At 34.8% G+C, this 27671-nt stretch overlaps 1 protein-coding gene and 1 long non-coding RNA gene across 6 annotated transcripts in view; both read left to right on the plus strand.

Annotated features, from left to right (window-relative positions):
* The window catches only part of DYNC2H1 (dynein cytoplasmic 2 heavy chain 1), a 355588-nt gene that overhangs the window by 177711 nt on the left and 150206 nt on the right, over positions 1–27671 (plus strand). For 4 of the 5 annotated variants that reach the window (XM_005579474.5, XM_005579475.5, XM_005579476.5 and 1 more), the window contains 5 exons: positions 10933–11093; positions 12364–12489; positions 16099–16209; positions 20220–20375; positions 25760–25835. In XM_005579474.5, coding sequence (XP_005579531.3) covers positions 10933–11093; positions 12364–12489; positions 16099–16209; positions 20220–20375; positions 25760–25835 — 630 coding nt within the window. Of the gene's footprint in view, positions 1–834; positions 897–10932; positions 11094–12363; positions 12490–16098; positions 16210–20219; positions 20376–25759; positions 25836–27671 lie in introns of those variants that run through there. The other variant, XM_045371113.2, reaches the window with a different exon arrangement.
* Positions 23573–24786, plus strand: LOC135967280 (uncharacterized). The gene is made up of 2 exons (XR_010581264.1): positions 23573–23932; positions 24024–24786. It is a non-coding gene; the product is annotated as an uncharacterized lncRNA (long non-coding RNA).

Below are 27671 nucleotides of genomic sequence, written 5' to 3' on the forward strand. Positions count from 1 at the left end.
GGGTCTTATTTTTAATCTATTCAACCACTGTTTCTTTTTTACGTGGAGAATTTAGTCCATTTATATTCAGAGTTATTATTGATAGGAAAGGACTTTGGCTATTTTAGGAAAGGACTAACTACGGCTATTTTGTTATTTGTTTTCTGGTTGTTTTTGTTAGTCTCTCTCTCTTTTTTTTTTTTTTTCTTTCTTCCTGTCTTCCTTTGTGTGTAAGGGATCTTCTCTGGTAGTATATTTTAACTTCTTTCTTTTTTGTGTGTGTGTGTGTATCCATTATAAGTTTTTTCCTTTGTGGTTACTATGGGGCTTGAAGAAAACATAACCAGTGGATTTTAAACTGATGACAACTTAACTCTGATTACAAAGAAAAGAAGAGTAAAACAAACCAAACAAACAAAAAAAATTTACACTAAAACTCAATTCCCCTTCCCCCATTTTGAGGATTTTTTTGGTCTCAATCTATATCTTTCTATATTGTCTATCTCTTAACAATTTATTGTGGTTATTATTTTTGATAGGTATCTTTTAGACTTCATAATAAAGACATGAGTGGTGATATAGTTTGAATATACGTCCCCAGCAAATCTCACGTTGAATTGTAATCTCCAGTGTTGGAGATGGGGCCTGGTGGGAGGTATTTGAGTCATGGGGGCAGATCCCTTGTGGCTTGGTGTTGTCCTCACAATAGTGAGTGAGTTCTCTCAAGACCTGGTTGTTTAAGCATGTGGCACCACCCTCCCCAACTCTCTCTTGCTCCTGCTTTTGCCATGTGACTTGCAAGCTGCTGTTCTTACCATGTGAGACACTTACTCCTCCTTTGCTTTCTGCCATCAGTAACAGCTCTCTTGAGGCCCCCACAGAAGCCTAGCAGATGCTGGTACCATGCTGGCAGAATTGTGAGTGAATCAAATCTCTTGTCTTTATAAATTTGCCTATCTCAGATATTTCTTAATAGCAACACAAGAATGCCTAACACAAGTGATTTACACACCACAGTTACAGTGTTAGCATTTTCTGTATTTGTCTGTAGACTTACTTTTACCAGTGACTTTTATACCTTCAGATTATTTCTTATTGCTTAAGAATCCTTTTCTTTTAAATTGAAGAATTCCCTTTAGCATTTCTTATAAGATAGTTCTGGTGTTGGTGACATTTTTTAGCTTTAGTCTGCCTAGGGAAGTTTTTATATCTTTTTTATGTTTGAAGGATGATGTTGCTGGATATAATATTCTAAGTTGGAAGCTTTGTTTTGCCTTTAGCACTCTGAATATGCCATCCCCCTCCCTCCTGGCATGTGAGGGTTCCACTGAGAAATGTGCTGCCAGACACATGGAGCTTCTTTATATGTTATTTGCATCTTTTGTCTTGCTGCTTTTGGAATCTTTTCTTTGTCCTTGGCCTCTAAGAGTGATTATTATATGCCTTGAAATAGTCTTATTTAAATAGAATCTGTCAGTGATTTTGACTGTCTTGTACCTGAATATTCTTACCTTTCTCTATGCTAGGCAAGTTCTCTGTTACTATTTCTTTGAATAAACTTTATATCCTGAGCTCTTTCTTTACATCTTCTTCAAAGCCAATAACTTATAGATTTGTCCTTTTGAAGTTATTTTTTTAGATCTCATGGACATACTTCATCCTTTTTATTCTTCTTTCTTTTTTCTCCTCTATATTTTCATGTTTTCAAACTCACTAATGTATTCTTCTGTTTGATAAATTCTGCTCTTGAGACACTGATGCATTTTTCAGTTTGTCAATTGTATTTTTCAGCTCTAGGATTTGATTTGTTTTATAAAATTATTTGAATCTCTTTGTTAAATTTCTCTGATATAGGCCAGGTGCAGTGGCTCACACCTATAATCTCAGCACTTTGGGAAGCCAAGTTGGGCGGATCACTTGAAGTCAGTAATTCAACACCAGCCTGGACAACATGGTGAAACCCCATGTAAAAATACAAAAATTAGCCAGGCATGGTGGCAGGCACCTGTAATCCCAGCTACTCAGGAGGCTGAGGCAGGAGAATTGCTTGAATCTGGGAGAGGCGGAGGTTGCGCTGAGCTGAGATTACAACACTGCACTCCGGCCTGGGCCAGTGAGACTGTCTCAAAAAAATTTTTTTTCTCTGATATAATTCTGATTCAAATTCTCTGTGTTATCTTGAAGTTCATTGCGTTTCCTCAAGACACCTATTTTGAATTTCTTGATGGAGAGGTTACGTATCTCTGTTACTTCAAAATTGGTCACTGGTGCGTTATTTAGTTCATTTGCTGAGGTCATGTTTTCTTGGATGTTTCTGATGCTTGTGGACTTTCATCATTGTCTGGACATTGAAGAGTTAGATATTTATTCCAGTCTTCAGAGTCTGGACTTGTTTTTACCTGTTCTTCTTGAGAGGGCTTTCTAGGAATCCAAAGGAGACTGAGTGTTGTTACCTAAGCCCGTTTTCACTAAAGCTGTTTTAGTACTATTGGGAACCCTAAGCCCAAGAACTCTATGACTCTTGCAGACTCCTAGAAACACAGCCTTGGTGGACTTGAGGAAGATAAGGGAGAATTTTCTGGGTTCCTAGACAAAATCTTTTGCTCTCTTTCCTCTCTTTCCTCCAAGCAAAATGATTCTCTCTCTATGCTGGGTTGCCTAGAGTTTGGAGAGAGTTGATATGGGCTCTGCCTTGACCACCACAGCTTGTACCATGCTGAGTCATACCTGAAGCCTCAAGCCTTCCAGACCAGCACAGTACTGAGGCTTGCCCAAGGCCTGTGACAACTACTGCTTGGCTGTCACCGATGTTCATTCAAGGCCTGAGGCTACCTTAGTCAGCAGGTTGTAAGCCAGCAGATTCCCTTCTGGCCCAGAATGGATCTTGAAACATCAACTAAGGAGCAAAGGCCTGGAATCACAGGCTTCAGGAATCTTCCTGGTGCTTTATTTTCCTGTGACTGGGCTTGTGTCCAATTTGTAAGACATAGTCCTCTGTACTATTCTCTCACCTTCCCCCGAAGAGAAGGAACCTGTCCATGTGCTGCATTGCCTGGAGTTGAGGGAGTGGTGATGCAAGTACTCTTGTGGGCTGCTGCAATTGGTGTTACACTGGGTCACACCCCAAGCCCACTGCTATGGACACCAGAATAGCACCAAGGCTTGCCCAAGGACTGCAGTCACTGTGTCTTGACTACCACTCAGATTTATTTGGGCCCTCAGGCCATTTAATTAGCTAGTAGTAAAGATGACTGGGACTTGGTTTCTTCCTGCTGAAGCAGAGGACTTCCCTCTGGCCCAGGGCTGCTTTATATGCTCCTTCCTTGGGCACTGGTAGAATTCTGCCTGGTAATGAGGAAGAACTTAAAGAAAGAAAAATACAAATAAAAAGAAATAAGCTTTTCTGTATTAGGCTGACTTATCTTAGAGACAGCAACAAGCACAGCCCAGACTCAGGAAAAGCCTCAATAAACACTATCTGAGAAGCTAGGACACAAAGAAATGTGCTCTGGAGACTCTCCCAGTTCTCCCTCAACATAGGAAGGAGAAAAACAAATTTTCCTTTCTCTTATGGTATGAGTTTATAGATTCCTGTTCTCTGTAACTAGTAGCTTCAAGTATTCTGTTTTATCTAAGCAGTACAATGAAGCTCATGAACCATCTGAGCAGACCTGAGCTACAGCCACCTGGGCACCGTAGTGAAGGTTATGAGATAAGCCCATCCAAGACACTTGAGCAAAACCTAGGTAACAGCCATCTGGGCTGAATAGCAAGGGTCATGTGTAATTCTGGGTTATGCACCTGTCACAATTTGATTAACTGACTTCGTTCTGCCTCTGTATCCTTACTTTCACATCACTGCAATCCTGCTTCAAGCTAGCCCACTCCCTTTTTGAAGTGTGTATAAAGGTCAAGAACTGTCTTTGTTCTGGGCCCAGTCTCAGGATGTTAATACACTGGGTCTGAGTGCACTCAATAAAATCCTCCTGCTTTACTCCGAGATCTCTCTTATCCCCCCGATTCCTGCAACAGTATTGTGTTCCGCTCAGTGACTGGACCACAATGAGTTCCAATGTAAAGTCACACTCACTTCACTTTCCTCCCCTATGCACACAGATTCTCTCTGTGCTGTGCTACCTGTGGTTGGGGAAGAAGTGGTATAGGCAATCCAAGACTATTTTTCCTACTCTCTTCAATGCCTCTTTCCTTGTGATTCTATTGAAATCAGCTGCTGTGATCACTCACTAGATTTTTGGTTCATATGAAGGTGTTTTCTTACGTGGATAGTTATTCAGTTTGATGTTCCCGCAGGGGACAATTGCTGGAAGATTCTATTTGTCCATCTTGCTCTGCCTTCTTCTTAACTGTTGATCCTAAAGACTGCAGTAGTTGGAAAAAAAGATTTGCTGGTGTCCATGTTTGGAAATGCTTTTGAATATACTTTATCTTGTTACTGGAACAATTAACATGTTCCCAACTTTGGATACACATGGTGAGTAATCACTGTGTAATACACATCTAAGAATATGGAAAACAGTTGTCCCTGTATTTAGCATTGAGATTAGTTGAGGTAGCCTTTTACTAGCAGTTTTGAGAAAATAGAAGCAGTAAGACAAAAATTCTTCATTTCCCATCAACACATCTACCATTTGCATTAGCACTCATACTCATTCTGCTTTCCTTTCTCTTACTATGAAAGAATATCTTTGCTGTAATCAAAGGTCAACTCATTTACTGTTTTCTTCTTCATTTCTGCCATTATCATCTTCTCCCACATCATGAATTTCACCTTCTTTGCTGGATCATTTTTTTCAGCATACAAATATATTTTAGTATCATCTGTCTTAAAAATACCTCCCTTAGTCTCAGACCCTTTTCTAGCCACTATCCTATTTTTCACTTCTTTCTAAACTCAAAGTTGTCCATTTCTTTCTTTATAGAACACATTCTTCTCTTGATTGTTATATTTCTTTTTTCATTCCCCAACCCTCTTAGGCTGTTCCTTTTTACTTTCCTTTACTGGCTTCTTGTCTGCATGTCTTCTAAGTGTTAGAGTACTTTTCTTTTTTACTATAGTTTTGCCCTGGGTTTTATTCTTTCATTATTACATATTCTCCCTGTAGGTGACCTTACCCAATCCCTGGATTTAAATATCATTTTTAAATTATTGACTCTTATATCTCTTGTTTCCAGCCCTGAAATTCTAGGCTTGTGTATTTAATGCTTATGTGATGTTTTTATATTAAAAACATCAAAAATAAATATCTCAAATTTAATGTGATCAGTACAGAACTTTCGATTTGTTTATACTATCATCTACTCAGTTGTTTAATCAAAAACCCCAAAAGTACAGTCATGTGTTGTTAAACAGTTGTTTAACAGTTTAACGGTGTTGTTTAACAAAAGTACAGTCATGTATTGTTTAACAGTGGGGATGCATTCTGAGAAATGTGTCATTAGGCAGTTTCATTGTGTGAATATCATAGAGTGTACATAAACCTTGATTGTATACCCTCATACACACCTAGGCTATATAGTATAACCTATTGCTCTTAGGCTATAAACCTGTGCAGCACATTAATGTACTGAATGCTATAGGCAATTGTAACACAGTGGTAGGCATTTGTGTCTCTAAACATAGAAAAGATACAGTAAAAATACAGCATTATAATCTTATGGAATGACCATGGTATGATGCATGGTCCATCGTTGATTGAAAAGTCATTGTGTAGCTCATGTAATTCTTTCTTCTCTTTTCTTTCTTTCTATACCCAACCCACCATCAAATTCTTTTGGTTTCAACCCTAAAACTTATTCTGAATTCATTTTATTTGCTTTATTAGTACCAACCTAATACAAGCTATTATCAGCTTTCAATTACTGCCATACCTTTTATTTGTTGTCTCTATCTTTAGAATATATCCAGAATCCAGTCACTTCTCAGACCTTTAGGACTTTCTACCAGTTTGTTTAAGCAACTTTTATATAAGCAAGATTATTACCATTCAGGCTTCTATCCTTACCCACTTTAAGTCTATCCTCAACATAGTGGCTTTTTGAAATATAAATTAGATCATATCACTCCTCTGCTCCAACTCTTCTGATGGAATGTGACATCTCATCTTCTTCAGAATCCTTATAATGTCCTACAGGTCTTACCCTCAGATCTTATCTCCTAACCACTCTTGACCCTTGCTCAGTTCTTTACCCACATAATTGTTTTTTTCTTGCTTTTTTGCTGCTCTAAGTGTGTTTCTGAAATATCAGAACCTTTGCACTTGCTGTTACTATTGCTCAAATGCATGTCAAAATAAAACAGGACACTTTTCAGAGAGGTTCTTAAGAGTTTTTTTCCTACTGCCCATTTAGTCTTTAATAATGTGGTCTTTGTGCCACATTGCACATGACCTTTCCTACTGATTTTATAGTTTGACTATCGACTCTTTGAAATACTTATGGTACTATTTCATCTCCAGGTCAAGTGACATTTAAGGTTTAATGGCATTAATTAAAAACCTCATGTTATTTATATATTCAGATGTTTTGAAAGTTTAATACACTTCTAAAATCATACTCTTTCTAAGCAAAAATTATGTTTACTATTTTATGGCTGTATGACTTTGTATTTGGTCAAGTAGCTTTATTAAATTGTTTTCATGTAAAATTGGAGTTTTTATTTCATGAATAAGTTTTAAAAATTCAAATCACTGGAGAACAACAGGCACTTACCTCTTTTTAATCAAATTTTAGAGCTTTGATTTTAAACGTAATTTCTCAAGCATCATTCATATGGAAAGATCCTTATTAAGTTTTAGCAACTGTTTTAATAATCTATAAACCTTAAAATAGTAAATTAAAAAGACGTATTTATGGAAGTAGTTTTGATTTGAAGATTTAAATTAGTATAGCAATCCTCAAAGCTTTTAGGGATGCCTGTTTAACAAGATTCTACAAAGCAAGACTTATGTGCTGGCAAAATCTACTACACTACTTTTTTAAAATGGTACCAACCAGATGCAAGTATTCTTACTTCTATAATTCTGATGTAATTTTGACTTAAAAAAAACTATTATGAGGAGTATATTATGCTATGTGTATTGAGGTATTGGAAATGTAAAGAGATATGTCCCCATACAGTGCTGCAATAACTACAGGAACCAGAAATTTTTTAAGGTTCTTCATCCAAAAGTTTTTTTTGAACTATGCATCCTTCCTAGTTTTACAGTTCTGTACCTCTCTTATGGCATCATCCCATCCCATGTACCTTGCTTTCATAGCTCAATCTGTCTTATCAAATCTGTGTCTAAAAGAAAGAAAGACTTAAGGATATTTGCATTCATTTTCTATTGCTGCTAGAAATTTATCAGGTTTAAACAATGCCGTTATCATCTTCTGCAGGTCAGAAACCTGATGGGCTCACCAGGTTTCTTTGTTCCAAGTTTTGGAAGCCCTGGGGAAAATCCACTTCCAAACTCATTAAGGTTCACAGCCCTATTCAGTTTTAGGACTGAGGTCCCCATTTTCTTTCTGTCTTTTGGTGTCATTCTCAGCTTTTAGATGCCAGTTGGTGTCTAGCCCCCTTCCTCCATCTTTAAAGCCGCATTTGCAGATTGATTCCTTTGCATGCTTCATATCTCTCCTGTTTCTCTTTTCTGCTACACTTCTTTGACTCTAACTAGAGAAACTGCTCCACTTTTAAGGGGTCAGTTGATTAGCTTGGCCCACGTGAATAACACAGGATAATCTTCTTACTTTTAGGTTCATGACCTTAGTTACACTGGCAAAGTCCCTTCACAGCAGTACTTAGTTTAGTTTTTGATTGAATAACCAGGGCTTAGGATTCTTGAAAGAGATATCTTTAGAATTCTGCCTACCACAACATATTTGACTTTTTTACTTGTCTCTAGGGTTGAGTACTATTCCATTTCTAAAGCGTAGTTTCCCATTTAATTGGTTCACATATATTGGGTTAGGTAGTGGCTGTTGATTTTCCTCTTTTTACTGATGTTTGTGATACATTTTTACAATTGTTTTTTTCTCATAAAAGAAAGGTAATTTTATACATCTGATACTTATTAGCTCTTTGTTACGGAGGATGAGAGGAATGAAAAAGAATGAATCTATTATACTTACTACGTATAATAGTTTTGATAATTTGCCACTTTCTTTACTCAGGTACCTGCAAAGTACAGGAGTCAATTTGTTCCTTTTTCAACTGGAAGTTATTTCTTTTTTATTATCTCAATATTTTATTTGCATAAAATGCAATAAAGGTTTAAGTTATTCCTCTGTCTTATTCTTATTTTTTTGAAAGAAATGCTGTATTTATTTTTAAACTTATGGTCAGAATATCAGGTTCCAGTGATTTCCAAATAGTTTTGGAATCACAGTGCAATTTTTCATGCACAGTGCACATAATTCATAGTGCAATTATTATTTTTGGCTCTCTAACTTTATTAAATAGTTTTGAATGATTCGTATTGAGGAGTCTGATGGTATCATGAATCAGAATTATTTGGACTGATAAAACCAGTATACTCAGTTCACTTAAAGTGCAACAGAAATTTTGCTGGAGTTTTTTGGGCAGGATGGCTAACATCTAATTCCAAGTAACATGAATGTCACCTGTGTTACATTAAATGGCAAGGTATTTTTCATGATTTTTTTCTCCAACTCAAAATGTTTTATTGTGTTGAAATATTGTGTAAAATGAATTAATGGACATATATTTATATCCTGTGGGATTTTAAAATTAAAAGTTATAATTGAATTTGCTAGTCTCTGGATATAAAGTAGTGAAAGATTCAGTATGATTCTTGCTCACATGAAGTTTACAGCGTACATTGGTTAAATAAACAAGTGGTATGGTAATCTGCATTTTAGCTTTTTTAGACAGTTTTTGTATTGGCATATATTTTCCAAATAAAGCACACTTAAGTCAGCAAGTAGTTATTTTAAATGAAAATATTTTATATATATTTTGACATTTTTATTGTATAATATATAGTAATTAGAGGAGTATCAGGAAATGCATAGACATGAAAAGAAAATGAAAAACACCTGCTATTCCATCATTAGCACTAATCATTGTTAACTTTTCTATGTATGCCTTTGCTTTCTTTTTATTCACGTAGAAGTGTATATATTACAATTTGGCATTATTGCCAAATCTCTTGAATAATCTGATTTTTCTGTATATTATCTTTTACCTCAACATGTTTGTAACTTCAGTTTCAATGTATGGCTATCAGAAATTACTCAGACTCCCATTAGAAACTCAATTTCTTTCTACCCGTTTTTAGCTAGTATCAACAGCTACAATGAAAAGCCCTTGTACATGCTTCTGCGCCCATATCCTGAATTGTTTCTTAAATTATTATAATTTTAATTACTGATCAAGGCCATGTACTTTTTAAAGACTTTTGATACACTTTATTAAATCTGACAATATATTTAATTGGCCTAGGTATTTATTGAATTTATGAATAAATAAGTGAATGCTTGAATGAATAGAAATATTTCTTACTGCATTGCAAGTACATAAGAATTCTTTATTGCTAAATTTAAATTGCTAACAATTGAATAGTTGTTAGCAATTTAAACTTAGTTAAAAAGAAAATTTATAAAATATGCCTCTAAAAACAATTCATCAATTTTAAGTGGCTCTTGGAGTAAATTTCACCTGTTATTAGGAATATTTCTGACTTTGGAAATGCTTAGCATTATGGGTTGCTGTTGTGAAGAATAGACAAGGGTGCTGCTTTATGCATGAAATGTACCTTTTCAGGTTGGTTACCTAGAAATGTCTCTTTTGACCCATCATGATAACATTGAATTTATATTTTAAAGTGTTTACTATTCTTAATTCTTTAAGGATGTCCATATCTGAGGTGCAGTCTTGTCTATTCACTTCTACTTTTGAGAATATATGGAAGCCCTTCTTGCCCATGTACTCACTCAGTTACATACTCCTAATTTTTTCTTAATTTTTAAGTCCTGTGTAACACTCATTTTAACTCAATTCAAATAAGTATATTTTAAGTTATTAATTGACATGAGCCTTTTCAGTTTGGCTTTTATGAAATACATTAATAATGGAAACATTCAAGTTTTAGCAGAAGAGAGAATATTAGTTTTCTTCCCCATAAAATTAATATAATGATATTTGTTTCTCAGGATCATTGTATGGTTTAGATATCATTTAAATAAACTACCTGATATAATGCTTAGCATTCAGTAGGTGATGAATAAATGGCATTTGTTACAATTATTATAATTATTTTGCTTCCAAAGGACCTGTGGATTGCTTTATCCTTGTTTTACAATTGAGGAAACTGGGGCACAGTGCATTTTAATGATTTGCATAGGGTCATTTGGCTAACAAATATAAACTGACAGCTATGTATTTCTGTCTTAAGCATTCTTTTCACTACCCATACAGCCTTTTTTCCCCATGGGCATAAGAAATAACTTTTTGGCTTGAAATCATTTACCCATATCATGAGAAATCTGATTCCCCATATGCATGACACAGAGTAGGCACTCAGCTATCATTAATGAATTGTATTGGACTAATGAGATATATAGATTGATGGTTGGGTTTACTCTTCTCTTGCATTGTGGTCTCAATTTACAGTACACCTACAGGCCTGTATTGTGGTCTCAATTTACAATACAGATGTTAAATGTGGTAATCAGGGTACCTACCTCATAGCATTGTAATAATAAGATGATACCATACATGGAAAACATTTAGAAAAATGCCTGGCGTCTTAAGCATAAGACAGACGTTAACTCTTACTAGTATATGATTTTAGAGTGGAAAAACTTTAATATATGATGAGATTATAACTCAGCTGGGTATTCTCTATTATATATCATATAATTAGATTTAATAAACTTTTTAACAATGCATACTGCTTTTATTTTTAATTTTTAAAATATATCTTTTAGGACTGAAAGAGGTGTCCCCACTGCCTCTAAATCTCAAACGTTTATACAGAGAGACACTGGAAATTGAACCCATCTTGATAATTATTTCTCCGGGTGCCGATCCTTCTCAGGAACTTCAAGAACTTGCTAATACTGAAAGAAGCGGCGAGTGTTATCACCAGGTAAGTACATATTGTCCCGCTGTTTTTGTCTTTGCTATTGCTGTTCCAGCACTTGATGATATTGGTCAAATGAACATTTTTGGTTGTGATAAGCCAAATAATGCCCTGAAAAATGTCTATGTCCTAATCCTCAGAACTGTGGATATGTTATTTTCCATGGCAAAAGGAACTTTGCTGATATAATTAAGGATCTTCAGATGGGACGAGTAGCCTGAATTAGCCAGGTGGACCCAATATAAAATCACAAAGGTTTTTTTTTTTTTTTTTAAATAAGAGGGAGACAGGTGAGTCAAGAGCGAAGATAGGAGATACGATGATCCAAGTAGAGGTCAGAGAAGAGAGAATATGCTGTGCTGCTGGCTTTGAAGATGGAGGAACGGGCCATAAGCAAAGAAATGTAGGTGGCTTCCAGAAACTGGAAAAAACAAGGGAAGAATTATCTTTTAGAGCCTTTAGAAAGAACATAGCCTAATTTAAGGCACTAAATCTGTTGTAATTTCTTAAAGCAGCTATAGGAAATTCATACATTTGCTTTCATTTTGAGAATTACTTTTAAAATTTTACTTGGATGCTTTTACGATAAATCACAGTAATGTTTATTTACACTTTATTTACCTGAACTGAAAGAAATACATAAAATTTTGAGTAAAATGTATTCATTGTAATGCAATTTTTTTCCCTGAGGTAGGAACTTTTATTTGTTCAGGGTGTCTCCTTTTTTTCAGTTTGCATGTAAATTTGAAAATGAAATGTATTAATTCACCCTCAATGTTTAACAAGTGAATACATCTTTTTCACCGGGAAAATAATTAATAATGATTTTTTAAACAACTGAGTACTTCATAGCAACCCAAAATTGAAAAGTAAAAATTTTACAAAGAAAAATATAAATGAAATATAGCAAAATAGTAGCGCTGTTAGGCTCAGGTGTGCAGGTTTTGCACTAATAGAGAGTTCTGGTCAATCATAGCAGATTAGGTCTATATTAGGTCAATATTCAGGTATCAGTGAGGTGTCTCAGGAAGGGGAGCTCTACAGATTGTACCTGTTACTAGTGATTCTGGCAGGAAACTTAAACTATTCATATAAGCTTTTAATTATTTAAAGAAGATTAATTTCTGGTATTAGTTTGATTCTTCTTCCAAATTTATTATTAAAGCCAGTTAGGAAGGTTTGGGGATTACTATTATTGAATCTCATACCGTTATATTATAACATGTTAGCAGATCTGTTTTTTAAATTTTGTTTGTTTGTTTTTTTGCTTTTGCAGGTTGCCATGGGTCAAGGTCAAGCTGATTTAGCAATTCAAATGCTAAAAGAATGTGCCCGCAATGGAGACTGGCTCTGTTTGAAGAACTTACATCTTGTGGTATCTTGGCTGCCAGTTCTGGAAAAGGTAGATTCAGATAAATGTAGTACAGATAATATCTATTGTACTCAACTTAGTAATCTCCAAGGGACATCAGTATTAAAATGTCATGCATTATTTATGATGATTTAAAAAGTAGTATTTGAGAAATTTTAGATTTAAATATTTCCTAAATATGTACAATTATGCAAAATAAGATATTAATAGGAAGTCTATAAAAATCTTTTTTTAAGGGCATATAAGAGAAGCCAAGACATTTTTAATGAAGATTGACAGGGAAGCTTGGAAGAAATATTTATACCATTAGTTTCTTTTTATGCTCCTGTTCTCTTGGTCTGTATTGGGAGAAGAGACATAATAGGGTGTCAGAGGGAACTGCCTAACTTCCTAGGGGCTAATGAAGCTGGGGAGTAAACTGAAGCAAATGTTTCATTTATCTCAAATGGACTCAGGAGAAAAATAGTCTTAAGACCAGACAAGTCGCTGGATAGGCTTTACATGCAAACCTAGATTTTATTCTGGTGCTTATTTAAGAAAGATGAGTAGGGTCTTGGGTAGTTAGAGATGATTCTGAAGAGATATTCCTTGAAAGTCAAATGGGATTTTGCTAAGTATAGGCAAAGAAAGGATATCATGATTTTAATTCCATCAGCACAAGCAGAGATAGTGCTGGGGATGTCCATCCCTAGTACAAGGAATGAAGAGATGTCCTTGATAGTGCTAGAGGGGCCCGCCAGGCAGGAAGTGTGGGGAAATTGAGTTAGACGACTAGGAAAGAGCTAGGTTATGGAATACCCTGAGAACTATGCAGAAGATTTTGGAATTTTTGTCCCGGGACTTAGAGAGCCAAAGGAGGTCCTTAACAGAGAAGTTTATTTATTCTGGCAGTAGTATATAGAATAGAAGCAAACAGAATAGAGTAAATTGAGGGAGGTCCTGCCTTAGTTGTGAGGTATTAAAAATTTCTGCAGTCCTAATTAATTGGCAACTACACACTTCCACAAATAGAGTCAATAAATTTTTGATGAATAAGTTAATGAGTAAGTGAATGAACTGATGGACCATGGTGATTCATGATTCATTACTTATAATCAAGAGAAGATACAGATTTTAGACTATGAATATTCATGTAATTCTATTATGGCTTTGTGTAAAAATTACTAGTGTGTAAAAATATAATTTCTTTTTTTTTTTTTTTTTTTTTTTTTTGAGACAGGGTCTCACTCTGTCCAGCCCAGTCACCCAGGCTGGAGTGCAGTGGTGCGATCTCGGCTCACTGCAAGCTCCACCTCCTGGGTTCACACCATTCTCTTGCCTCAGCCTCCTGAGTAGCTGGGACTACAGGTGCCCGCCACCACGCCTGGCCAATTTTTTTGTATTTTTTGTAGAGATGGGGTTTCACCGTGTTAGCCAGGATGGTCTTGATCTTCTGACCTTGTGATTCGCCCACTTCGGCCTCCCAAAGTGCTGGGATTACAGGCGTGAGCCACCATGCCCAGCCAAAAATATAAAATTTATGTCTGATAAATCATATATGTTTTGTTTTGTTTTGTTTTTGAGACAGAATCTTGCTCTATTGCCCGGACTGGAGTTCAGTGACACAGTTTTGGCTCACTGCAACCTCCACCTCCCGAATTCAAATGATTCTCATACCTCAGCCTCTGAAGTAGCTGCAATTACAGGCATATATCACCATGCCTGGCTGATTTTTGTATTTTTAGTAGAGACAGGGTTTTGCCATGTTGGCCAGGCTGATCTCGAACTCCTGGCCTCAAGTGATCGCCTGCCTCAGCCTCCCAAAGTACTGGGATTGCAGGTGTGAGCCACCGCCCCTGACCTGATAAATCATACGTGTTTTAAGATATATAAAGAAGACTGGTGAATACTTGTACTGCTTTCTGTGTCAAACAGTTGACTGATAGCTACTAATCTATGTAAAATGTAGTTATTATCTTGAAAGCACATCTTAATTAGAACTGTTAGAAACAGTACATGATATTATATAATTTTTAAAATAACTGATTATTATTTGCTTTTCTATTAGTTTGAATGAATTGATTGGATATAAATTTATAAATTTATTGTAAATCCAACTATATCCAGCTATAAATCCAACTATATCACAATGTATTGTTTTACTTTTTAAATTTTTTAGATGTGCTAACCCAAAGCAAAGGTTTATATAAATTTTCCTTTTTAAAGTTATGAGGTGTAAATACATTTTGTCCTTTATAATTTTAAGCAAGCACAATGTTTTTGTGGCCATTCTTTTGTCATTTTTTTCATCATCTTAACTCTACATTTCATGTGGTATTAAATGAATGTTAGTGTTTGACATCAATTATATTAAAATAATTTTTAGACTTCATTCTCTTTTAGAGCTATCAAAATTTCTTCTGTCATTTATTTATTCATTTATTAAATTTACAGATACTTGCTGAGTACAAGAAAAAGCCAGAAATTGTGCCAGGTTCTGGTTACCTACAGAATTTGTACCTGCTCTCTGGGAACTTAATTTAGAAGAGACAGATCACATTAAGAACTATATTATGGGATGAGGAATACTAAGGGAAAAATTTACAAAATGACATGGGTGATTAAACCTGCTTTGGATTGTGGTAGTGAAGAGTTGGAGAAGATATTCCCCTAAGACACGATATTTAAATTATATTTTGACAGATAAGTAATAATTTGTCAGATTACAAAGAGAATAATAGAGAAAATGTGATGACTATAGATAGTCATAAGAGTCTGGATAAATGACTAAAGCCCACAGTATGAGAAAGCATGGGCAGATTAATTTGTATGGTGAAGTTTTGAATTTATATTACAGGCCATAAGGTGCTACTAAAAATTGTAAATAAGGGAATTAATATCATTATATAACTCTGTAGAAGCAAGAATTAAAGCAGTGAGAATCTAAAGACTTTAAGAAGGCTGGTAGTGCACGCCTGTAATCCCAGCACTCTGGGAGGCCAAGACGGGCGGATCACGATGTCAGGAGATCGAGACCATCTTGGCTCACATGGTGAAACCCCGACTCTACTAAAAATTACCAAAAAAAATTAGCCAGGCATGGTGGTGGGCGCCTGTAGTCCCAGCTACTTGGGAGGCTGAGGCAGGAGAATGGTGTGAACCCGGGAGGCGGAGCTTGCAGTGAGCTGAGATCGCGCCACTGCACTCCAGCCTGGGCGACAGAGCGAGACTCCGTCTTTGTGGGGGGAGGGAAAAAAGAAGGCTGGTACGTTAGGCATAGCAATTATAGCTAATACTTATTTTGAACTTACTATGTATCAGGTACTGTTCTGGTACTTACACAATTCTATGTGATAGGTACTATTATTATCCTTGTTTAGAGATGGAATAAGTCAAAGAACCCAAGGTCACCTAGCAGGTTAGTGACAAGGTTCAAATTTCAACCCAGTCAACATGACTTTAGATGCAGATTCTTATTCATTACACTGAGCTAGTAATAGAGAAAAGATAAAAATTTAAAGGAAATGTAACTAGAGCATTAAGAAATACATCAGAATGTTACAGAAGTTTTAATTACAAATAGTTATTAATAGTATAATGATAAAAGAGAAATTTTTGTGTGTATTTAAGTAAATTTTTATCATTGGTTTTGTAAACAAGGAATTGAATACTCTTCAACCTAAGGATACCTTTCGTCTTTGGCTCACTGCAGAAGTTCATCCCAACTTTACTCCTATTTTACTACAGTCAAGTTTGAAAATAACATATGAGGTAAGAAGATTTAAAATTTGGATCTGTACTCATATGAAAGCAGTAATCTATACATGACTTCTAAAACTTTGTAAACGACTATTACATAGAACACACAATTTCTTTTTACATTTAGATGAGGTATAATATACATAAATAGCATAAGATGATATAAAATACATTTAAATCTTTTCAAATTTTATTTCATACTTATGTTTTTGTTTTTATTGTAGTAAGAAACACATAACATGACATTTACTATTGTAACCATTTTTAAGTGTATAGTGCAATATGCACCTTGTTGTGCAGTAGATCTCTAGAACTTTTTTTATCTTGCAAAACTGAAACTCTGTGACCATTGAAGAGCAACTCTTCATTTTGCCCTATCCTCTGGCAACCACCATTTTACTTTCTAAGAGTTTGACCACTTTAGCTACTTCATTTAGTAAAATCATGGATTATCTTTTTGTTATTTCACTTAACATAATGTCCTCAAGGTTCATCCATGTTTTAGCATATGACAGGCTTTCCTTTCTTAAGATAGAATAATATTTCATTGTATGTATATACCGTATTTTCTTTATTCATTAATCCATCAGTAGACATTTAGGTCTTTTACTTCTTGGCTGTTGTGAATAATACAGTGAACACAGGTGAGCACGTATCTCTTCATGATTCCACTTTGAATTATTTTGGATATGTAGCCAGAAGTGGGATTGCTGGATCATATGGTGATTCTATTTTTAAGTTTTTGATGGAACTTCATACTGTTTTTCATAGTGGCTACATCATTTTACATTCCCACTAGCACTGAACACTTTCTCCACATCTTCACCAACAGTTTTCTCTGAGTGTGTGTGTTTAATAGTGGCCATCTGAGTGGGTCTAAGGCAATATCTGATTGTGGTTTTGATTTGCATTTCCCTGGTGATGAGTAATGTTGAGCATCTTTCATTTGTTTGGACATTTATATGTCTTCGGAGAAATGTCTTTTCAAATTCTTTGTCCATTTTAAGAATTATTGTTTTGCTGTTGAGTAGTATTATAGTTCGTTATATATTCTGGATACTAATTGCTTAGTATCTTATCAGATGTATGCAAATATTCTCTCCCATTCTGTAGATTGCTTTTCACTCTGTTGATTGTTCCCAACCTCCCTGCCTTCCTTCTGTCCTTATGTCCATCCATCCTTGTATCTCTCTAACATGTAATGCTAGGTAGGTCCAACCCAAACCTTATATAGCTAAAATTGTGTTTGTAATGATATTTTATGACTTGTCAAAGTCATAAATAAAATAGCAAACTATTAAAATTTTCATTTTATTAGTGTTTGTAACTACATGCTATTTTATTTTATTTTATTTTTGAGATAGGGTCTCGCTTTGTCACCCAGGCTGGAGTACAGTGATGCTATCACAGCTCACTGAAACCTCAACCTCCTGGGCTCAAGCAATCCTCCCATCTCAGCTTCCCGAGTAGCTGAAACTATGGGTGCTTCACCATGCCTGGCTAATTTTTTAATTTCTTTCTTTCTTTTTTTTTTTTTTTGAGAGACAAGGCCTCACTATGTTGCCCAGGCTGGTCCTGAACTCTTAGGCTCAAGCAATTCTCTCGTCTTGGCTTCCCAAAATGCTGGGATTACAGGCATGAGCCACCGTGCCTGGTCCTACCTGTTGTTTTAGATCAGTACTGCTCTTTTTCATCTGAAGGTGTTAGTTTCATTTAAGGAAGAAAAAGGATAAGCATTAATCCAGGAATGCAAAGATGATTTAATACAGGAAATATTTTAATTGAATGACTATAAGGTCTAGTAAGAAAGAACTTTCCCAGAATCTTCTCCAGCTACAATCCCGCTATACACTTCTACTCATCTATATCCTAGAACTGGATTGCATGAGCTGTGAGGGCGGGGGTATTTTTTTTGCTTGCATTTTTGAACTTAGCATATAATTCAAGGCCAAGTAAGAGGAATTCAGTACATATTTCAATAAGGGGGTATTATTATACCAGGTAAACTGTTCCTTGAATGTTTTAATGTGTGACCTTTTCTGGGATCTTTAAGAGATAATTTGATTACATTTTTATGGAAATTTTCAATTTGATTTCAATTATCAGTGAACTTTTTTTTAATTTCTTGAATTACTATAGGAAATTTTAACTATCTTAGCTTAGACTATTTGTGTAGTTCATTGAGATGTTCAAAATGATTATTTGTATGTGCATATATATAATATGGACATATATTATCATTTTTTAAAATTGTTAAATTCACTTCATCATTTTTTTCTTTTTTCGATTCGTTGTCAGAGTTGTTTAAAAAATTTGTTTTCCAAAGAACTGATCCTTTACTTATAAATTTGCTTTTCCTGATTCTTTTCATTTCACTGAATTTTCTTTTTTCTGTTTTTCTTTCTAATGCTGTCTTTAGATTTTTTCTGCTTTTATTCTTCCTGATTTTTTGAGTTGAATGTTTGTTTTGTATTTACTTGCATTCATACTGAAATTGTTCTAAGTCTGAATTTGCAGCTTAATATGTCTTTGGCTTTATTTCACAATTTTGGCATATTAGTGTTTTTGTTTCATTATTTTTCAGTCTATATTTATATGTGATTTTCTCTTTAAGTGTATAGTATTTATTAATTTGCATGCTCTTTCATGTAGTGCCTTTTTAAAAACTCTAAGTGGTTTGGTTTCCTATTAATGTCATGTTTTATTGAATAGTGTGCAGAAATTTGGCCTTATCTCTGATAGTTTTTATAAATGTTTCATAAACATAAAAAGCTTTCATTTAAAAAGTGTAAATTTGCTAGGTACTTAATACTTCAGCAGTATATTTTCTTTCTTTTCTTTTTTTTTTTGAGATGGAGTCTTGCTCTGTGGCCCAGGCTGGAGAATAGTGATGTAATCTTGGCTCATTGCAACCTCTGCCTCCTGGGTTCAGGCAATTATCCTGCCTCAGCCTCCCAAAAAGCTGGACTACAAGTGTGTGCCACCACACCTGGCTAATTTTTTATTTTTATAAAATAAATATATTTTATTTTTATTTTGTATTTTTAGTAGAGGCGGGTTTCACCATGTTGGCCAGGCTGGTCTCGAACCCCTGACCTCAAGTGATCCACCCGCCTCAGCCTCCCAAAGTGCTGGGATTACACCATGCCCAGCCACCTGTTAAACAAGAAAGTCATTTTACTTAAGAAATGACAATGAGAAGGATTTCAAAGGGGATGACTAATTTTTGGCATTCTGAAAGTATTGACCTGAATTTATTATTTTTATGTTAGAAACCATTTTGGAAGAACTATTTTACTTTTAGAACAAGCTAGTTAGAATAACTTGGGCAGAAAAACCCACATTATACATTTTTTAATATTAGAATTTCTTGAGGGCATTATTTTGCTATTTTTCCACGAACTTGAAAAGTTATCATTTTGATAATTTGAAAAATAATGACAGATATGATGCATATGGATGAACATTTTAAAAAATTTTATACTAGTCTGATATACAATTTCAGTTCCTGGATTTTTATTTGGGTCTATGAGCCTAGCAATGTTACATAATACTTTAAATTTGGACTAATGCACCAGGAAGATTAGTTGACATTCTATGTAAATGGTATGTCGAATTCCTCATGGAAATTCAAATAGCAACTAGTGAGGGAAAACGGGCATATTAAACTCAAACACCTGTCCCATAACAATCAATATCACATTAGTATTGTAAGTGGTGATTTAGTGTCAGTGAAAAAAAAATCTCTCAATCATCATATAAAACTTATTTGGTTATTTTGAATATTATTGTATATAGTTTTTAATTTGAAAAATTATTCTGAATTTATATTTGGATGAACTGTTAGGTATAAGCAATTTAAAACTAGTTTTATGTACATTTTGAAGTAACATAATAGTTTAACTCAAACCTGGTAATCAGTGAACATTTTTCTTTAAATTATGTTCTTAAATATGTTAAAATCTAATATATTTTACTTGTAGGATTTTAGCAATAGGATGTCTGTTGATTTTTTTCTTTAGTCACCTCCAGGTTTAAAGAAGAATTTAATGCGTACTTATGAGTCTTGGACTCCTGAGCAAATTAGCAAAAAAGATAATATACATCGAGCTCATGCTCTCTTCAGTCTTGCATGGTTTCATGCTGCATGTCAAGAAAGAAGAAATTATATTCCTCAGGTAAGTAAGACCATGTCTTGGATACATTCTAAGCTTTATATTTTTGTATGTTAAAATATTTTTGTGGCCAGGCCTCATGCCTGTAATCCCAGCACTTGGGGAGGCGGGCGGATCACCTGAGGTCGGGCGTTCAAGACCAGCCTGACCAACATGGAGAAACCCCATCTCTACTAAAAATGCAAAATTAGCTGGGCATAGTGGTGCATTCCTATAAGCCCAGCTACTCCGGAGGCTCAGGCAGGAGAATTTCTTGAACCTGGGAGGTGGAGGTTGCGGTGAACCGAGATTGTGCCATTGCACTCCAGCCTGGGCGACAAGAGTGAAACTCCACCTCCAAAAATATATATATGTGTGTGTGTGTGTGTGTGTTTGCACGCACACGCATGTATATATGTGTGTGTGTGTATATATATGTGTGTGTAAATTGCATCACTCTTCCATCTTTAAATTTTTCCCATCCTCTTTTTTCAACTTTGTCCACTTCTGTTGAGGAAAATCTCTCCTCAAACTGCCCTCCTCACCCTGCCCCCCTTTTAACCTCTCTATTTCAGTGCCATGTCAAAACAAGAGCATAGATTTTGGAGCTAGACAGACTTGCATTTGAATCCTGACTCAAGAGTTTCTTGCAGTGATACCTTGGGTAAACTGTTTTAACTCCCAATAAGCATCAGTTTCCTCAACCGTAGAATGAGAATAACCATCATATTTACCTTTATTGTGGGCATTAAATGAAATAGTGTGTGTGTGTATATATAGGTGTATATATAGGTGTATATATGTGTGTATATATGTGTCTGTATATATGTGTGTATATATGTGTATATGTGTGTGTGTATATGTGTGTGTATATATGTGTGTACATATGTGTGTGTATATATATGTCTATATATGTGTGTGTATATGTGTGTGTGTGTGTGTATCTATATATATAGTGGCACACGCCTGTAGTTCCAGGTACTTGGGAGGCTGAGACAGGAGAATCACTTGAACCCAGGAGGCAGAGGTTGCAGTGAGCCGAGATCGCGCCATTGCACTCCAGCCTGGGTGACAGATCAAGACTCTGTCTCAAAAAAAAAAAAAAAAATTGTAATGCAGTTTTAATAGCTAGGTTTACATATTTACATAATAATTTGGCTCATGACTTAAATTTATATCCTTAGTCTGATCTTTTCTGCTAATCTTCTAGACTGTATATAGTTAACTACTTCACATCTCATTGTATTAAAGTATTAAGAACAATTTGTGACCCATCATAAGCCCTCAGTGAGTGTTAGGTATTATTTTTATAGTTTATATTGCATAGATATCCCAAACTTCAAAACCTGAATTCCCCACACCTGTCATTTCTTCCCAGTAAAAGCCATTAGTATCTGTCTACTTCCTCAGTCTACAAACTCAGGAGTTGTTCTTGATATGTTGTGTTTCATAGCTTCCCTATCCAATTCATCATAGAGTCTTATTAATTCTACTTCCAAAATATAATTTAAATATGAGGACTTCACCATTTTTTAAGCCTCATCACCTCTCACCTGTACTACTTTCTTAATTAGTTTTCCAACTGTTCTTCCTACTTTTTGCATTTAGCAACCAGAATTATCTTTCTAATATATGAATTTGGTTATTATTTTGCTTAAAATTTATCAAGTGGCTTTTTATCATACTTAGGGGAAAGATATGCAAATACCTTACCACAGTCCAGAAGAAAAGACCCATCTATCTCTTCAGCCTCCTCTCAGACACTTTATTTTTTTTAATTATTATTATTTTTTTTTTTGAGACGGAGTCTCGCTCTGTCGCCCAGGCTGGAGTGCAGTGGCCAGATCTCAGCTCACTGCAAGCTCCGCCTCCCGGGTTCACGCCATTCTCCTGCCTCAGCCTCCCGAGTAGCTGGGACTACAGGCGGCCGCCACCTTGCCCGGCTAGTTTTTTGTATTTTTTAGTAGAGACAGGGTTTCACCGTGTTTGCCAGGATGGTCTCGATCTCCTGACCTCGTGATCCGCCCGTCTCGGCCTCCCAAAGTGCTGGGATTACTGGCTTGAGCCACCGCGCCCGGCCTCAGACACTTTATGTCACTTGCATTCTACACTTCAGTCATGCTGGGCTTCCTTAAGGTCTTGAATCTATCTAGCTCTTTCTCACCAAAGGCTCTCTGTTACTGTTATCACAATCAATCAACTGCATTTTTTCCATTGCCATGGCAGTCGTATCTGGTACTAATAGTCAATTCTTGTTGCCAAATGTTTCTCTGAGCTGTAAATTGCATCACTCTTCCATCTTTAAATTTTTCCCATCCTCTTTTTTCAACTTTGTCCACTTCTGTGGAGTAAAATCTCTCCTCAAACCGCCCTCCTCACCCTGCTCCTGTTTTAACCTCTGTATTTCAGTGCCATGTCAAAACAAGAGCGTAGGTTCTGGAGCTAGACAGACTTGCATTTGAGTCTTGACTCGAGAGTTTCTTGCAGCAATACCTTGGGTAAACTGTTGTAACTCCCAATAAGCATCAGTTTCCTCAACTGTAGAATGAGAATAACAATCATATTTACCTTTATTGTGGGCATCAAATGAAATAGTGTATGTTTAGTGCTTAACACAGTGACTGGCTTGTAGCCTGTCAATAAACATTTGTCAAACAGATGAAATGGTAAATAATAATAGCATTGTGTTGTTTCTTATAGTATGTATACCACACTTATGGGGGGACTCATTGATCAGAGTTAACTTGCTCAAATAATCACACCTAAAAAGTTTAGAGTTCCAAAATGAGTAGGCACATCTCCCTGTAAATCTTTTTTTTCTAACTTCTCTGACTTCTGTCCTTAGTCTAATATATCAATTAATCCTGACTGATAGATGAACAATACTGATAGTGATTTACCTTTATTGAGAAAAGTTACATTAAAAATTTAGATTGTATTGTTTTTATATAGGCACATGGTATAAATAAAAACGATATAAAATGGTTTGTAATGAAGAGTTACGTTCCTCCCTGCTTACTTCCCTGCCATCCACTTTCTATTCTCAGAGGGTCCACTATTAACCATCTCTTGTTTGTGCTTCAGAGAGTTTGTATGAATTTACAAACATTTTATTAATTTATATATGCATTTATGTTCTTTATAACTCAAACAGTAGGTGGTGTATTACAAACACAGCTCTGTACCTTGCTTTTTAAAACAATATATTTGACATTGTTAAGTGACAGTGTCTATTTAATGACTAATTTAAAAATATTTTTTGTATTACATAATATTGCTATACTTTTAGCAGTTTTGTATTGTTGGATGGGCATGTACATTCTTTTCAACTCTTGCGATTATAAAAAAAGTTGCAATGGATATCCCTACGCATGCTTCATTTAACATCTATTCATAGCTGTCAGTTTTTAAATGTGGAATATTTGGGTCAAAGAATATACATATTTTTAGAAATCTATAAATATTACCAAACTTTTATCCATAGAGGATACAGCAATTCACTTTCCCACACAAAAAAAGTTTGAGAATGTCACTTTTTTTCATACCATACTTTTTTTCTCATAAAAATCATAACACTGGAGGTAAATGTAGACAAAATATATATACCTATGACATGGTCTCTAACAATAGAATTGTTAGAGACAATTTTTATTGTTAAAGACCATGTCATAGGTATATATATTAAGCAATATTGATAGCAACAGTTTTCTAATTTGGGGGTTTTAAAAATATTGATCTTCAAGGTATTAAACATTTTTAAAAAATAAACTTTCACATATAAGGTCTAACAGAATGATATAAATTTTATTAAGACTTTCGAATTGTTAGAAAGTTTAGATAAATATTAGAGGAGTTTTGTTAATGGTTGATGGATACATATCCTTTACAGATCTTTAATTCTTAAATCTGCTAACTGAGCAAAATTTAAATCTTTTGTTTTCATAATATCCATAATATTCTTTTTTTTAAAAAAAAAAAAAGTATCCAAATGCTATTGACTCCAAATTTACACATACAGCTCAGATAAACTTTCTAGGCTCTATGTTTGCCTATCTAACAGTTGACATATCCAGTTGGATGTCTCAAACATGTCTGAAAATTCACATATTCTGGATCAAGCACTAGAATTTAAGCTTCCCAAATGCACAGATATTTGTCTCTTGTTCATTGCTATATTTTAATTGAACAAAACACGGCCTGGTGTATAGCAGTCCAAAACTTTATGTTTTTGTTTGATGTGTTTGTTTAAATGCTTTGTTAAACTTTCGTTTGGTGATCTCATGATATTCCTTCCCAAATCTTGTATTCTTTCAGTGTTTCACTTATTAAGAATGACATCATCCATCATCAATTTGAATGAGCAATAAGCTGAGAAGTCATTCTTAACAGCCCTCTTTTTGGTGTTTTCATACTCCATTACAATCCAATACAAAAATTCTGTTAGTTTTATTTTCCTAACGAGTTCTTAAATCTGTCTACTTTTATCTTTGTATGCCACCGCTCTCCCTATTAGGGTGACTTTCCCTCTCCTCTAGATTAGGTCAGATCTCTTTCACATGTGTGAAACATCCTAAATGTTTCTCTCCATCAGTTATTATCATTTTACAGTTGTCTATGTATTTGAGTGATTGTCTCCACCCCACCCTTTCTCATGTTTTACTGAAAGCTACATGAGGGCAGGGATAACTTTTTGTTCATTATTATATTCCCAGAGCCTGACATATAATACATATTTTTACAATATTTTTTGAGTGTTGAATGAATGAATGAAATTTGTATCAGTATTCCTAAATAATATCCAAGTCTAAATATATTTTAGCTTGAACTTATTTTATTACATAGAACTAGTCAATAGAAGCCATGTATAAATTATTTTATGTTTCAATTTATTGTCTATACAATATAGAGCTCTATGAATATTCATTTTATACAAACATTTTAGCTATTATAGGTATATAATTTTAGTTCTAATATGAATGCTTTGTGGGTTCAATATGAATGAATATACTGCTATGTGCTTTTGGGCTTTTTTTGGTGCAATATTTTTTTGTATGTTTCTGGAGAAAATCCACAATTCTGAAGGATAAAATTACAGGAAATATCCCAATTGTATATAGTAATCAGAATAAAAAATTTAGTATACCAATTTGTTCTCTATGACTATGTTGCTACATAAATCACTAAAATTAGTATTGTATTATAAAGTACTTTTCGTGCTATGACCAGTAAATTTTTTTTAAAATTTACTGTTATTTTAGATTTATTATGTGTTGGATTTTTAAAAAAATTCTCAGGAGTTATATATTTTTTAAGTCTATATTGATCATTTTGTTTAAGGGCAGTGATACATACGTATATCTCTCTGAGTACTGTTTAGTTGCTTACTTAAAAAAATTGTTTTTTGACAGGGTTGGACCAAGTTTTATGAATTTTCTTTATCAGATCTTCGGGCTGGGTACAACATTATTGACAGACTTTTTGATGGTAAGTTCTAACAAAAATTTTAATCTCATATTAATAAAACATTTTATCTGAGGTCTTATTAACTATTTGTTTTCTTCCAAAGTGGCTTAACTTCCTATCACAAAATTTGCTTTTGCTTTTTATTTTATTTTTTATTTGGCTGCTATACCTGTGTTATCTCAGAGTTCTTATATGAATCTGTTCTTACATGGATTCTTCTTTCTGGAAGCAGAAAGCTAGAAAGACCTTGTTTTCACTTTGTGGCCTTCAAAAGTTTCAAGCGTTAACTGAATTTTTCAGATGTCTTTCAAGGGAACTGTTAAAATTCAGGAGTATAGCAGATTAAGATTAGTACCAAGGATTTGTGGAGTCATAATTGAATTACTAAGTAGGATTCAGGAAACAAGGTACAAATAATACATTGAAACAGAGCAGTAAATAAAGCCTTGTAAGCTGATCCCCTAAGTCCATCTAGCTATCAGCCTTCTTGAAAACAGGAACAGTTTAATCTCTAAAGTTTATTGTGCAGGGCCAAGGGAGGGGGACACTAGAGTTTAGACCAATGATGGATTAGAGAATAGAATATGATGATAGTAATCTCAAACTTAAAAATATCACAAACAGATCTTTCAATTCCTGTCTCCTCCCCACCCCCAACCCTGCAACCCTGCCAAATACTTTTTCCTGATTCTGCCCCCGTTTCAATAGATGGCCCACCATTCATGTATTAATAGTTGTTCAAGGCTGAAGCCTGTGAGTCACCCTGGATTCTTTTTTTTTTTTTTTCCCTCATCCTCAGACATCCAGTGCTTTGGCAATTTCTGCCCTTTGCAAATCACATCATGATTCTATTCACTTATTTTCCAAAGTGTTGGCAGTCCAAGCAATAATTTCTTACCTGGTCTTCCACTTTAGCACCCTTGCAAACATTCTTTTATAAAAAACTTTAGTTTTTAGAAATGCAAACCAAAGCATATAATTTTCCTGTTTAAAACTTATATCCATATTTGGCATCTTTATGTTTCTCAGACAAGCCAGACTTGTTCTTACATGAAAGTTTTAATAGGTGTTCTTCCTTCTGTCTGAAATGCTTTCCTCCCAAATTTTCATAAAGCCGCCTTCTTCCTATTGTTCAGCTTAGAGGTATCCTCTTGAGAAGAGAATTGCTTCTGGAGATTGATTTCTTACTGCTGAATCTGAAGTAATCCAATCATTCTCTATCCCTTTGTCTTGTCATATTGTCTTAATACATTAGTACTACCTGAATATCTTGTTTATTCATTTTTTTCTTATTTTGTTTCTGTCTTCCCACTAGAGCATAATCTGTTTTAAAGTAAGATCTTTGTCTTGTTTACTGTGTATATCCTTGAGGTTTATAACAGTGCCTAGCCCATCATAGGTACTCAATTATTATTTGAGTTAATAGCATCAGAAATTTTTTCTATAACTTGTCCTTGGCAAAAGGATAAGGATGGACAGCTAGGATGTGACCAAGTCCCATTTTAATTTATATATTTTTGAAGTTTAAAAAAACCTATTTAATGAACTATATGGACAAAAAGTACTTAAAAGATTGTGGCTCAATGAAATTTCCACAAACTGAATTCCCCCACGTGGCCAGCACCTTAATCAAGAAACAGAACATTATAAGTGCCACTGAATCTACTCATGTAATGTTGCCTTTCAGCCTCTACCATCCCCCAACTTTACCCTCCCCTGTTCCTGAGGTAGACACCAGACACTTAACTATATAGATTAGTTATGCCTGTTTTTGTAAAACTGGAAACATACAGCATGTATGTTCTAGTGTTTGGGTTCCTGTAGTTAACATTCTATTTGATAGATTCAGCTATATGT

Source organism: Macaca fascicularis, chromosome 14 (assembly GCF_037993035.2).
Source record: "Macaca fascicularis isolate 582-1 chromosome 14, T2T-MFA8v1.1".
Classification (NCBI taxonomy): domain Eukaryota; kingdom Metazoa; phylum Chordata; class Mammalia; order Primates; family Cercopithecidae; genus Macaca; species Macaca fascicularis.